We start from the raw sequence: 14627 nt of genomic DNA, 5'->3' as shown, positions 1-14627 counted from the left end.
AAAAAAAAAAAAAAAAAAAAAAAAAAAAAAAAAACCCACAAAAAAAAAGAGGGGGAAAAAAAAAGGAGGGGTGGGAAAAGGGAAGAAGGGAAATAGAAAACACAGGCTGCAGAGTACACCAATGTCTGCTGCTGAACTGGTCTTTGTTTTCATGTCCAGTGTACAGTAACACTTACGATCTCACTTTGATGATTTACTAGGTTTGTTATCAGCCCCCTGAAGGCAAATCAAGCTTGCATGCGTTCACATACAGCACCACAACCATACTCTCGTACACAGTCACTCCAGGACTAGGAGTCTGCTTCATGAATGAAGAGCCCTAGGTTTCAAAGATGAACCTGGCTCTCTATCACTGAGCCAGACATTCATTCAACATTGTCCATTCACACACTGCTTCATAGCAAGGCCTGGGCTCATTTTCCTTTGACTTATATGGGCATCCTATTCTCTTTTATGCTTACAAGGCTTGAAGATGACATTACTGCACTTTCCCCTCAGCTGATATAATGTCAATGTTCCTCCTCAGGCACTGAAGATCTGTGACCTGTAGCCCTTTTACTCTGAACAACCTAAATAAGCATTTTTGCCACTCATTCTCACTCGCACCCACTCGCCATCTTGACCTCATTTGGGCATTTTCTGTGATTCCAAATGAAATCTTCACATTTTCTTTCCCGATTTAATGCAGCAGCAGATCCCATGAGCCAAGCTTGATGGATCAAACCTTTTTATATATATGTGTATATATATATATATCTCAGTGCTGCATTGTACCTAACTTCCACAACATCTTTCTAAAACTGGAACCCTTCTGTTGGTACATTGGCAGATGAATTGAAACCAAATGTTCCACCTTGTATTGCCTCTGGAACAAGACTAGGATCTTCATCAATCTAAGGGAAAAAAGGAAAAAGAAGGTGATAATTAGTTTAAAAAAAAATAGCATTGTAGTACTATTTCCATTTAAAAAGTATGGGAGGGCTTCCCTGGTGACGCAGTAGCTAAGAATCCACCTGCCAATGCAGGGGACACGGGTTCGAGCCCTGGTCCCGGAAGATCCCACATGCCGCAGAGCAACTAAGCCCATGCGCCACAACTACTGAGCCTGCGCTCTAGAGCCCGCGTACCACAACTACTGAGCCTGAGCTCTAGAGCCCGTGCTCCACAACAAGAGAAGCCACCGCAATGAGAAGCCCACACACCGCAACAAAGACCCAACACAGCCAAAAATAAATAAATTAATAATTAAAAAAAAAAAAAGTATGGGAGATGATGGGTGCCAACACTGTCCTACCACCCCTTTAGAAACCTGGAACACTTTATAAAGGCTTTTTCTTAAGAGATGCCAAAAAGAGAGGAAACTTAAGAGAATATGCAAAACGTATATCTTCTGAAAGAATGAAAGAGAAGTAATACATTGTAAATGGTCCTACATCTCAGAGTATACTCACTGTAATGCTACCACTTTTGGAGAGTAAGTGTATTCTTTGGTTTATCTTTTAATAGCAATTGGAGACAAATGACTTTTGAGCTTAAAGTAGTAAAATAATAGCTCTGCTAAAAATGTATAATATTCTTTCTATATGCTTTATATCTAAACGTTGAAATTCCACAAAATTATGCACCTATAGTGTAGTTCCTATAAATAGGCACATCATCTTTTTTATTCTTTTTATGATGATGCAACAGAGTAAACAGGACCTGCACGTTGAAGTATCAGAAATCATAAGGTTTTATGTATACCTAATTATCAATTAGGACTTCTAAAAATCCAACTTTAAGACGTGACAAAAACTACCTTTAAAAAAGTATGTTTTTCAACTACTATTATATTTTAAATAGGACTTAGCTTGATAATCTGTAATTCTTCTTTAGTATTGTCCTTGTCAAGTTAATGTTCAAATCATGCATGCTTAACAAAATATTTAATAACATTCCTTTTTTTTTTTTGAAAAGTTGAGAAAATCATTCAAGAGATCCACTGGTGGTTCTATCTATAATCACTATAACTTTCTAAGAAACTGCTTTAATTTTAGATTTAACTTTCTCAAAGAGGTGATACTAAAAATAATTCTTTAATTTCAATTACCATATACTGACAATCTGAAGATACTCTTCTGGACTATACCTTACATTATATAGTAATATATATATTATTATAAGAAATACTTATATTTCCTGATAATTTTTTTCATTTTATCTATTTATCTTTGTATTAGTTTTTGGTCACCAACTAAAAATAACAGTGACAATATATTCAAATACAGATTAACTAATTATTGTCATAATGGATTTATTATAGGATATACTAGGCTTCACTGTTTTGTTTATAAAGACATCAAGGGAAAATAAAGCCTGATTTATCCACTGTCAAAAATTCTTTTTTTTTTTTGCCATTAGAGCTGGTACTACTTTTTAATACCTTGAAGGACTTTTAAAATACTGAAATATTTGTACTTCTGAAATAAGTAACATTACTGTCATATATCTATTTCAATTCCATTCCCCCCAAATACATACATATATGTCCTAGCTTACATTTCATCCAGACTATGCTTATACATAAAACTAAGAAAATTATAAAATTATTAAATACATCATCTGAAGAGAAGAACTGATCAATGATCTCATAGGCCAATTTGTAGATGTCTTCATTTTCATGATTTTGAAGTTGTTCAATTTTCTCCAGTCCTGTAAGAAATTTTATGAAGTGAAATAATGGTAATATTTAAAAAGCAGTGACAAAAAAAGTTACAATAATCTTGGGAACACAAAATCCAATTTTGAGGAATCTATTCTAAAAGTGAATCTTATAAATAAAAAGGTTTTATGCACAAAGATATAGCATATTTATCTTAAAAAAATTATCTGAGTATCTACTAACTACATATAAACATAAGCAATGGGACATCTATCTACTCAGCAGAATAACTATACACATCAGTGTTTATAAAGAGTAATAACATGTAAAATTGCTTTGTTAAAAGTTAAAAGCTGGGAGATCCCTGGTGGCCAGGTGGTTAGGACTCTGGGCTTTCACGGCTGTGTGGGCCCGGATTCAATCCCTGGTCGGGGAACTGAGATCCCACAAGCCATGTGGCATGGCCAAAAACAAACACACACACATCCCCAAAGATGCAAGGAAAAAAAAAGTTAAAAGCCAATTCCTTCTATTTTGTAGCATCTGCCAAGTTTTTCTAGTGAGCATTTAGGAAAAGAACTTTTAAGTACTCGTGATTAATAAATATGAATGTTAAGACAGCTATTCAAGTATAATGAAAAATGATCAAGATCAACCACAGTGTTTCGGGGAAAAGGGAATTTTCCCTGTAAATATTAAATTTATTAAATCATAGGCAGAATATATAAACTTAACCTATTGATATGCAAACTGGATATTATTTTGCTTTATAGGAGTAATAATTAATTTTAAGGCCTCTGAATTAAAGTGAAATTGCCCTTTCATGAGTGTTCTTCCTTTATCTATTCTTTAAGTGGAGGAAGTTGTTATGGGCATGTTTCTCACTTTTCACATTCTCTTTATGGGGCCCTTCCATGAAAAAGTTTAACTACTACATATAGGCTGAGGACTTATAACTCTATGGCTTCATTTCTTTTCTGAGCTTCAGATGTTGAAAATCTTAAACATGTATGATAATTCCACAAGGATATTTCAACAGGTATCTAAAACTCAAACTATCCAAAACACAATTTGTTATTTGCCATTCTTCATTTACGCTGTTTATTATACTGCATTCTTATTGGTGATAATCAACAACAGTTTGAAATCTGAGAGACAGACTAATAAGTTCCCCTTAGCCTCAATACTCTATAATCAAATCTCAAAAACCTTAAAGTCTATCCATTTCTTGAATCTTGTCATCTCCCCCTTTTCTCTATTATCACTGCCTTCATTTATTGTGGCCTCACCACAATATATAGAAACCACCTAGGTGGTTTCCTGCTTGTCTCTAAATGGTTCCATTCCCCTCATATCCATGGCTCCATTTAAATACATCAATTCACTAGGTAAAATCTTCCAATGGCTTGTCATACCCTACAGCAGAATCCTTTGAGAAGTTTATAAGATACATATTCCTAGGGCTCGCCTCCAGTGAAGTAGGCAATGCTCAAGATCTATATTTTTATTTTAATATATAAAAATAAATTTTTAATAATTAAAATGTTTATATGGTAAAAGAAAAAAACATTCAAGTAGGAAATTTTTTTTAACAATTCCTGCTTTTAATTTTTCTGGTACTCCCTTTCTAACTATTTCCCTAACAGTATTCCCCATGTCCTGTTCCCAACTTGATAGTTATGCAATTTTTGTTGCTGTTCTATTTGTCACTTTAATAACTTTAAAAATACTTACTTCTTATTAATTTTCAAGCCTCTGAACTCTAAGGAAGCTGAAGATACTGGTTCTCCTACTCCTAGTTACCTCTCCCTCCTTTCATTTACTTCTCAACTTCCATCAGAAAGATCTTTACTTTTATGCTTATCCAGGTTGATAACATTTACATGTTATTCCACAGCCATATCTGAGACTTCCATGTTCTGTCTACATGTTAATCCTAAGGGTTGAAAGCTAAGACATGTTGTTTATCTTCCTGGTGGCTCTGGTACACTGCCAGATTTGGGAACCACTGCCCTAAAGTACATGCTGTGCTACAAAGCTTCTAAGACTGCAGGGGCCTGGTCAATGGCTAAGTCTGCAGCCTTATCTTTTGGCAGTTTCTACCTCATATTTTGTGATTCAGCAACACTAAACTACTTATAATTTGCTGAATGCTATTTCTCACCTCAGACTTTGCTCATGGTGTTATTTCTGCCTGGAACACCTTTCATCACTTTTTACTTTATTAATCCTTATTCATCTCTCAAAATCCAGCTCAGGTGTCACTTCCTGCTTCTTCCAGGATGGATTAGGGTATTTCCTTTTGTTGTACATTTCTATTAGGGTAATTAGCACATTAAATCAGTTCATATTTATCTCCATGACTAGACTACATGCCTTGAGGGAAAGGACTTGTTTACCATCGTCCTCCCAGTACCTTAGCACAGTGCCTGTTCAATATATGGCAACAATTCAGTTACCTAAGCATATGCAAGAAGCTGAACAGGACTGTACATATAGAATACAGTATTTACTTTATTCTATTACTTGATTATCTAAGACAGAAAAATACAGAAGTGCTGTATTAGTTAGAAAATAAAAGTAGTTACAAAAAGAACATTAAAATGTGGAATAATATCAATAGCTTATAATAAACTTACCTCCACATTCTTCTATAAGATTGGCTATTGTTTCTGCCTCATCTTCAGCCATTTTTAATATATTACTTAGTCCATCGAGTACTACTTGCACAACTTGTGCATCTTTTACAGTCAGCAAATTGCAAAAAGGTGGGATAACATTTTGTTGGATTAGGTAGGCCACCTGAAAAATGAAAATACCACGATATGATAAGTGTTAAGTGAACTTCATTCGTGCACCCTATTATCTCACTGGAAAAAATTTTTTTTTAATTTTTCATTACTATCTATCTAGCTAGCTAGCTGCGTTGGGTCTTCGTTGCTGCATGCAGGCTTTCTCTAGTTGTGGTGCGTGGGCTTCTCTTGTTGTGGAGCACGGGCTCTAGGCACGCGGGCTTCAGTAGTTGTAGCACCCGGACTCAGTAGTTGCGGCTCACGGGCTCTAGAGCACAGGCTCAGTAATTGTGGCGCACGGGCTTAGCTGCTCCGTGGTATGTGGGATCTTCCCGGACCAGGGCTCGAATCCATGTCCCCTGCATTGGCAGGCGGATTCTTAACCGCAGCACCACCAGGGAAGTCCTCACTGTAATAATTTTGACTTTTAAAATCTTGAATATGGAAATATGACCTCACCTCTCACATGTTAAGTTAGACTACATTAATCTAACCTTCTTTTCTTTTTAATGTAGTATGTTAATTTTACATGAACTTAGAAAAAAAAACTAAAGTGAAAATGAAGGAGTCACTCAACTTCGTATGACACATTTCTTTGCCATAAGGAGTACTTCCTTCAGAGATCCTTTCTAACATTAAGAAATTATGAAATCAGTTGAGAGGCTGGATGATTATTTTTTTAAAACTATAATTGTTCAATTTGAGAGCATCCTCTCTTTGCTGTAACATTTAGCACTTATACCTGGCCACCTCTCAATTTGCTATTCTATTGGTTCCATAAAATTTGCAAAAATATTTTTCTATCATTTTTCTATTTAGTTATTTCCATGTATTGTATTTATATTCTACTCTGTATTCATATTTGAGTGGATTCACTGGTCACCACCAGTCTGTACCTTATTTGTGACAATTATCAGCTCCAAATTCATCCTTTTTCACTTGTCTGTGAAACATATCTGGGACTTTTTTTTTAATTTAGTTTTGGCTGCGCGGGTCTTAGCTGCGGTACGTGGGTTTTCTCTTCTCTAGTTGTGGCGCGCGCGTTCCAGAGCGCGCGGGCTCAGAGTTTGCAGCAGGCTCTCTAATTGAGGTACATGAGCTCAGTAGTTGTAGTGCAACTACATCGTGTAGTTGTAGTGCATCGAACACATGTCCCCTGCATTGTAAGGATGATTCTTTACCACTGGACCACCAGGGAAGTCCCCCATATCTGGGACCTTTAAAACCCATTTTCTTTCGCCAGTTGGCATAATGTTAAGCTTTGTCACCTGCACAACTGTGAGAGTTAAGTGTCTCTTTATATTTTATGCCCTAGGCACCTCACACTGTTCACCCTAGTTCTTAGTCCCAGCTTTTTGGCTGAGTTTAGTTCCTTGTTTGGTTTGCTGCCAGATAATTTTTGTTGTTGTTCATTTGTAAGGAGAATCTGTGAGGCAGATTCATTCTGCCCTATTAACCTAAAAAGTCTTGTTTTTTTCTTAACACTGTTAAAAAACAAAAAAAAAACCCTGACCGTAAGTGCTTCATCTTACCACGGATTAGAAATTTCTTGTAGGCCAAGAGGCTGGAAAGAAAACACTTCACATCTACGAAATATAACTAAAGGAAGTCAAGGTGACACGTTTATGTATCATAGAATGCCTGTTATCTTGCTATTATCTTAAATTATGATTTACTAAAATCTAAATCTTAGAATTATTGGTACTGTTATTTTATCAGTTTTGAAAAATAAATAAGAGCTGAACTTACTTGATCTTTCCTTCCGCTAATTGTTAAGTTACTTATGGCCCATGCAGCTTCTTTCTGAGTGCCAAAATCTCCCTGTAAAAGCAAAGTAAAGGATACAAATTGCAATATAGGGTAAACTGGAAAAAGTGTTTTTTGAAATGATTTTTCAACTGCTTATTCCCCTAGGTTTTCTTCTAGCCTTTCTATATACATATAATAAAGATAAGGCTTTGAACTCAAATTACCCTAAACAAATGGAGATTCCTTTTTGTGAACTTTCCTGGCAACAAATTGACTTGATATTGCTGTTCAGTAATATCAGATCAAATGAAGTCAATGATAAAATAAAATAAAATCAGTCAAAAAAAAAAAAGGAAATATACAATTGTACTTTAATCAAAGAAATGTCAAGGGTAAGGTATCCTTTTAAACACATAAAGTTTTAAAAATGAAAATACCCACCATTAATGAGACTGTCATAAAGACATTACCCTCATATATTGTCTTTCAAATATAAATTGATAAAATAAATTTAAAATTCATTTAAAAAGTCACATATATGATTTAGTAATCTCACCTTTCAGAATTTACCAAGCAAATAATTCAAAAAAAAGTAATATTATGTATCTTTCCATACAATGTCTTAGCAGCACATAAGAGTCAGAAAGTAAAAGCAACTTAAACAACAGAGGAATAACTAATTATAGCAAATCTAAAGAATAAAATAATAACCAGCCACTAATGTTAAGATGACTAGCAACTTGGAAAAATGCTTAGGATGTATTAAGAAAAGAATATGTAAATAAGAATGAAAATTAAAACTGAAGTGGATTAACACAACATTGTAAATCAATTATACTTCAAAAAAAGAAAAACTGCAGTGGGATATCTACTCTTATTTATCAGATTGAGAAATCCCAAATATGTGTTGGTGAGACTGGCAGGAGTGTAAAACGGGACAATCTTTCTAGAGGTGGATGGGCATTATATAGCAAATTTACATATGTGTCTATTTGTAGATCCAGTAATCCTAAATACAACCTGGCAAAAAACTTTACATAGGCATTTCCTTATATTTAAAGTATAAACAATAGACAAATAAACCAACAACTAATAAAAATGATCATCTGTAAAGGAAGGGAAAGAACAGGGAGGAATGGACAGAAACAGAAGTTAGACCTCTGTGTACATACCTTGAAAACAAAGTACATATTTTTTACTTGGAAACTATAAATGCTTCATATAACCACAACAAAATAAAAAACAAGGGAATTCCCTGGTGGTCCAGTGGTTAGGACTCCATGCTTTCACTGCTGAGGGCCCAGGTTCTATCCCTGGTTGGCGAACTAAGATCCCACAAGCCGCACAGTGCAGCCAAAAATAAAAAAATAAAAATAAAAAACAAAACCTAAAGTAATTCCCCCAAATAAAAAACAAACAGAAATAACCTAACTGTATATCAAGTTGTATATGTTAACCACACATAACAGGAATTATTTCAAGTGACATTATTTTTAAGTACATCATTGATGGAATACATCCTAAAGACAAAAAAGTCCTCAAGGAAATCTCAAAAGTGGAGTAATCATGTTGTTAGTGTCAATGTAGTCTTGTTATTTTGATAGATTTTATATTATATATCTCAATATATAACTCAAATAATTATGTTCATGTTTTTGGAAGATTTCCAGCATAAAAGAGATAAAAATATAAAATCGAAGAAGTAAAAATAAAAACACTGCTATCTTAAATACCCAGTAATATCTGATAGCTTCCCTTCATTCATGATTTGTTTTTTATGAATCTCATGTTCATAAAATTACAATATGCATATTTTTCACTTTCTTAAAAAAAAAAAAAGGTCACCTATTTTGTTCATTCAAGCCTAGATACCACGACAACCTTATAGCAATGATTATCCTTAGTACCTGAACTATGATCTTTAAATACCATTTGCTACAAAAAGGAACCAGGACACCCTGGAAAAGAGTTAATTCCAGGTGTAGATCAGGAAATATACAAGGTAAGCCTGGGAATCATATCACATCCAAAAGGTAGGAAGCTCTCAAAAACTACTGCAGTGATGTAAAAAAGACACAGGCACCAAATTTAAGAGGTTCCCATTGGTCAGGGACAACCTGAACGTCAGAAAGAATAGCTAGCTACAAAGGACTAAAACTTATATAAAAGATATACACATATGTAAATCCATAATTTCCTTAATGACACTAAAAACTTTACACTCGTCTCTCCTTTTGAGGTCATTAGGGAACCATGTCATTCTAAAAACAGTGATAATGAGCAGGGATCAAACATTTGTCTTGCCTTTCCTATACGAAATATATTTTAGAGTAAACCAACAGTTGATAGGGAAAAGCTCTTTTTTCCTCTTTATTGAAGAATCATGGCTAATACATAAAGAATGGCAGAATTACAAAGTCATCATGTTGCAGTTCCTAGTATAATAAGTGATCTAGGTAATGATCATAATGACTGCCAAAAAACCATTATGTGAAAGAATGATGAATAACTTTATAATAATTGGCTGGAACAGGCTGATAACATCTGAGCTGACTTAATCTAAATATCACTAAATGTAGGACAAACAGATAGAATGTTTCTCCTCATGTGAATCATTAGTGCAGGATTGAACCCGATCTACCAGTTTAAAAGAAATTAACCTCTACTACCAGTTTGTAGGAAACGTGGAAGAAAAGAAGATCGAGATATCCTCTCTTTAATTAACAGATCAGTGTTGAGAAAAAAACCCTCATGCTGTGAGTAGACACTTTAAACTGTCTCTTTCCCAAACCTTAATGTAAGCATGCAATGATATGGCGTATGATTAAATAGCACACTTACTTGCTGTTTGATCTTGGGCAATTTATTTGTCTATACCATAGTTTCTTCATCTGTCAAATGGGAATAATTCTTAACCTCACAGAGTTACAGTAATAAAGAAATAAAGTAATACATGTAAAGTGCTTGGTACAATATGTAAGCATTTATAGTCAGTAGTAGTAATATGAATTTTTAATAAACTTCAGGATAATGGTAATTTTGATAAAAGAATGATATAGAAAAAGGGCCAGGGGTTTCTAAAAGGAACTATTTCTTGTATATAAAAAATGCTTGAAAGTTTTAATATTAATACTATTTTACTGTACTACTCATGCTACTGTATAGGTTGTAATTAAACAGAAAAATATATATTCATATAATTCTTTTCCTCTTACACAGAACATATAACATGACTTTCTTACCTTATCCAAAAGGTGTATTATCATTGGTACAAGATTGGCATCAATTACTGCCTGAACCTGCTGCTGATTTCCTGCGGTGATGTTAGAGAGGAACCACACTGCTTCCTGTAGAACAAGACCCTTTCAATATTTCTCATTAAAAAATAAAATCTGCAGCTGAACTAGGAAAAAGCACATTCACTACAACGTCCAAATGATTTTATGGAGTATGCTCCATAATAAAAAATTTAGGAATATGAATTCCTCTATCCCCTTTCCATATTTTTCTTTGGACAAATTGCTAATGACCCTAGTCTAAGTGATAATGAACTAACCCTTCTAAAAAATTCTTAAAAGCAATGTTCCCAAACACTAAGACTCAAAAGAAGCTTGTCTGAACAAATACTAAGGAACTGATGAGCTGCAATACAAATACAAATCCTAAAACAATTGTAAAGGAGATTCAGCATCCTCCTCACATAGCGTGCTTTATTTATTCTCTCTTCTGTTCTGATTGAGTCGTAGCCAAAGTAGATAAATCTCTCAATTATTCATGATAATGGAGACACAAAAACTGAAATAGTGGATTGTTTTAGTATACTTATTTGTAATAGTCATTCATTGTACCATCTCTCTCAAGAGTTAAAGTGGAACCAGATGTTTGACAGCTTTATTGGTCTACCTTAATGATCTTTTTATGCTACCCTTTACACCACAATGTGCTACTTCTACCAAGATGACTGCAAGTCTTTTTTTTCATAGACAATAAATGCATACTAAAAACACAGAATGAAATAAGACAAAGTATCTGCCTAATGTCCTATATAGGATATTGCTATAATTTACCAAAGTTAATAAACCTATTAAACATATGAATTTACTCAAGGGAAACATTTTCTCTATTTTAAAAAAGTAGTAAACAAGTTTTACTCCTAGTGTGCAGTAGGCTCTTTTGGATCAGATCACAGGATCATGTTTAATGAACCTGTTAGAGATTTTAGGGTGCTAGGCTACTTAGGTGAGCTGTTCTTGGGTTATAATCATCGGCAATGTTGTAATCAACAACCCATGTATTTCTACAACAGCCTCAGATGCACTCCAACGTCAGCATCACCAGTCAGTGCCCCCTTTTCATAGCCTCCACAAGCACACACACATGCACACACACTCTATCAAATAGCTAAAAAATATTAAACTTAGATTACTTACGTATTAAAATCTTCCAATCATACAACATTCAACACCCAATTATCTCTATTTCATCATTTCCAAGAGAGCCAAATGTGCACTGTTTACAATCAGTTTTATATATGGAAAATCATGTACCAATCCATGTCATAAAGAGTAAAATACTTTCTCTTAATGTCTAAATGACAGTTTATGTTAATAAACGGTATTAAAGACACTTGAGTCTCTAATTTTGCAAATGAAAATGACTACTTTATATGCTAATTATTAAATAGTATTTAAAAATACTTACTTTATTAATTTTCTCTTTGGGATGTGTCAGAAGTGCGGGGAAGTGTGAAAGAGCATCACAGTTCAAAACTACTTGTGTTTGCTCATCAGTTCCAGTAACAATGTTGCCCACAGCTCGAAGTGCTGCTGTCTGAAACATAAAAAGATTTAATGAGATGTTGTTCTATATGAATCACTTATTACCACAAAGGTATGTTAGGCAGGTTATGAAAGATATATACATATATATTTTATATAAATTTGTTTTATTTATTTTTGGCTGCATTGGGTCTTCACTGCTGTGCGCGGGCTTTCTCTAGTTGCAGGGAGCGGGGGCTACTCTTCATTGCTGCGTGGGCTTCTCACTGTGGTGGCTTCTCTTGTCTGGAGGGCAGGCTCTAGGTGCATGGGCTGCAGTAGTTGTGTCATGTGGGCTCAGTAGTTGTGGCTCATGGGCTCTAGAGCGCAGGCTCAGTAGTTGTGGCGCACGGGCTTAGTTGCTCTGCGGCATGTGGGATCTTCCTGCACCAAGGCTCGAACCCATGTCCCCTGCATTGGCAGGCGGATTCTTAACCACTGCACCACCAGGGAAGCCCCAGGTTATGAAAGATATCTTTATGCATTCATGCCTACCTATCCTTTTTGAGCAAGTTGTGTCAGACACTGATTTAGGAACAGAGGAGTGAATAGGACAGACATAAACCCATCTCCTATGGAGCTTCCATTATTGTAAGAGGAAACAGCCAATAAACAAGTAAGTATGAAGGATAATTTTAGATAGTAATTATGGCCATAAAGAAAATAAGATAATACAAAAGTTTTTGTGGGAATATGTTTTCAGTTCCCTTGGGTATATACCTGGAAATGGAATTGCTGGGTCATATAATAACTCTACATCTAACTTTTCCAGGTACTGTCAAACTATATTCCAAAGAGGCCGTACCATTTTACATTCCTACCAGCAACGTATGAGGATTATACTTTCTCTACGTCCTTGCCAACACTTGTTACTGTCTTTTTGATTATACCATCCTGGTGGGTATAAAATGGTACTTCACTGTGGCTTTGATTTGCTTTGCCTTAATGATTAAGGATGTTGAACATCTTTGTATGTGCTTATGGACCATCTGTATGCCTTCTTTGGAGAACATTACAATTTTTAAAATTAGGTTGCTGGGACCTCCCTGGTGGTGCAGTGGTTAAGACTCCACGCTCCCAATGCAGGGGGCCTGGGTTTGATCCCTGGTCGGGAACTAGACCCCACACGCATGCCACAACTAAGGAGCCCTCGAGCTGCAACTAAGAGCCCACATGCCACAACTAAGGAGCCCACTTGCTGCAACTAAGACCCAGCACAACCAAATAAATAAATATTAAAATTGGGTTGTCATTTTTTTTTGTTGAGTTTTAAGAGTTCTTTATGTATTTTGGACACTAATACCTTTTCATATATATGATTTGCAAACATTCTCTTCCATTCTGTAGGTTGTCTTTTCACTTTCTTGATTGTTTCCTTAGAAGTTTTTAACTTTGGAAGTCCAATTTATCTATTTTTTCCTTAGTTGCTTGTGGTGTCATATCTAAGAAACTACTGCCTAATCTGAGGTTATGAAGATTTATGCCTGTGTTTTCTTCTAAGAGGTTTATACTTCTGAATGTGACATCAAGCTGTTTGATTCATTTTGAGTTAATTTTTTAAAAATATGGTGTGAAGTAGGGTTCCAACTTCATTCTTTTACATATGGATATCCAGTAGCCTCAGCACCATTTGCTGAAAAGACTATTCTTTGCTCACTGAATTTTCTTGGCACCCTTGCTGAAAATCAATTGATCAAAAATGTGTAAGTTTATTTCTAGACTCTTGATTCTATTTCACTGATCAATATGTCTATCCTTATGCTAGAATCACAGTTTTGTTTTCTCTAGCTTTGTAGTCAAGTTTTGAAGTGAGAAACCCCCAAACTTGGTTCTTTTTCAAGATTGTTTTGGCTCTTTCTGGGTCCATTGCATTTCCATATGGATTTTAACAGGAATTGCATTTAATCTGTAGATAAATTTGGGAAGCACTGCCATCCTAATAATACTGAATCTTCCAATCCATGAACATGGATGTCTTTCCACTGATTTAGGTCTTGTTCAACTTCTTTCAAAAACGTTTTGTTGTGGCCTAGCTTCTTTAACAAATAAATTTAACAGGGGAAAGAAAAAAAGGAGAAGAAAGTTGTAGAGTAACAGAAACATAAAGACATAGCTACCACATGCAATGTGTTGACCTTGTTTGAATACTGATTTGGTCAAATTGTGAAAAAAAAAAAAATGAGGCAATAAGTAAAATTCAGATACTGATTGGATTTTAACATTACGGTTCCTGAAGTGCTCTAATTATTGGTATGGTGGATATGTTAAAAAAAAATAGCCTTACTTTTTAGAGATGCAACCTAAGTGAAATTAGATGATATCTGGAATATGTGTCAAAATAATTTGGTGGGGAAGTAGAGATATAGAGGAAACCTACATAGTTCATTACATTATTCTTTCTGTGTTCCTAAATTATGGCATGAAAGTTGAAAAAGTTTTTAAAAATCTCTATTAGTTACCAGGTAAAGTACAGAACATAACTTTCCTTGAGAGCTGGCTCAAGTGAAAGTCCAAGCCCTGTTTTCTCAATAAAGTCCAGTATTAAAACTGAAGATGCATTCTGAAAAAAACAAAAACAAAATGCAAACCAAAAACCTATACCAAGACATAAGTACCACACTTAAGAAA

General features: G+C 34.8%; 1 protein-coding gene and 1 non-coding gene across 2 annotated transcripts in view; both read right to left on the bottom strand.

Moving 5' to 3' along the window:
* Positions 1 to 27: 27 nt before the first annotated feature.
* The window catches only part of KPNA4 (karyopherin subunit alpha 4), a 27978-nt gene continuing 13378 nt past the window's right edge, over positions 28 to 14627 (bottom strand). Inside the window, exons 11-16 of the mRNA XM_024754975.1 lie at positions 11884 to 12012; positions 10425 to 10529; positions 7183 to 7254; positions 5281 to 5443; positions 2597 to 2691; positions 28 to 893 (exon numbers count right to left, since the gene is read on the bottom strand). Coding sequence (XP_024610743.1) covers positions 795 to 893; positions 2597 to 2691; positions 5281 to 5443; positions 7183 to 7254; positions 10425 to 10529; positions 11884 to 12012 — 663 coding nt within the window. The 3' untranslated portion in view covers positions 28 to 794. The remainder of the gene's footprint in view (positions 894 to 2596; positions 2692 to 5280; positions 5444 to 7182; positions 7255 to 10424; positions 10530 to 11883; positions 12013 to 14627) is intronic.
* LOC112406244 (small Cajal body-specific RNA 7) lies at positions 11356 to 11674 on the bottom strand. The gene has a single exon (XR_003004515.1).

The sequence above is a fragment of the Neophocaena asiaeorientalis genome, unplaced genomic scaffold, assembly GCF_003031525.2.
Source record: "Neophocaena asiaeorientalis asiaeorientalis breed wild unplaced genomic scaffold, Neophocaena_asiaeorientalis_V1.1 scaffold61, whole genome shotgun sequence".
NCBI classification, from domain to species: Eukaryota; Metazoa; Chordata; class Mammalia; order Artiodactyla; family Phocoenidae; genus Neophocaena; species Neophocaena asiaeorientalis.
Note: the sequence above shows the minus strand (reverse complement) of the source record. Positions and strands in the feature narration are given on the sequence as shown.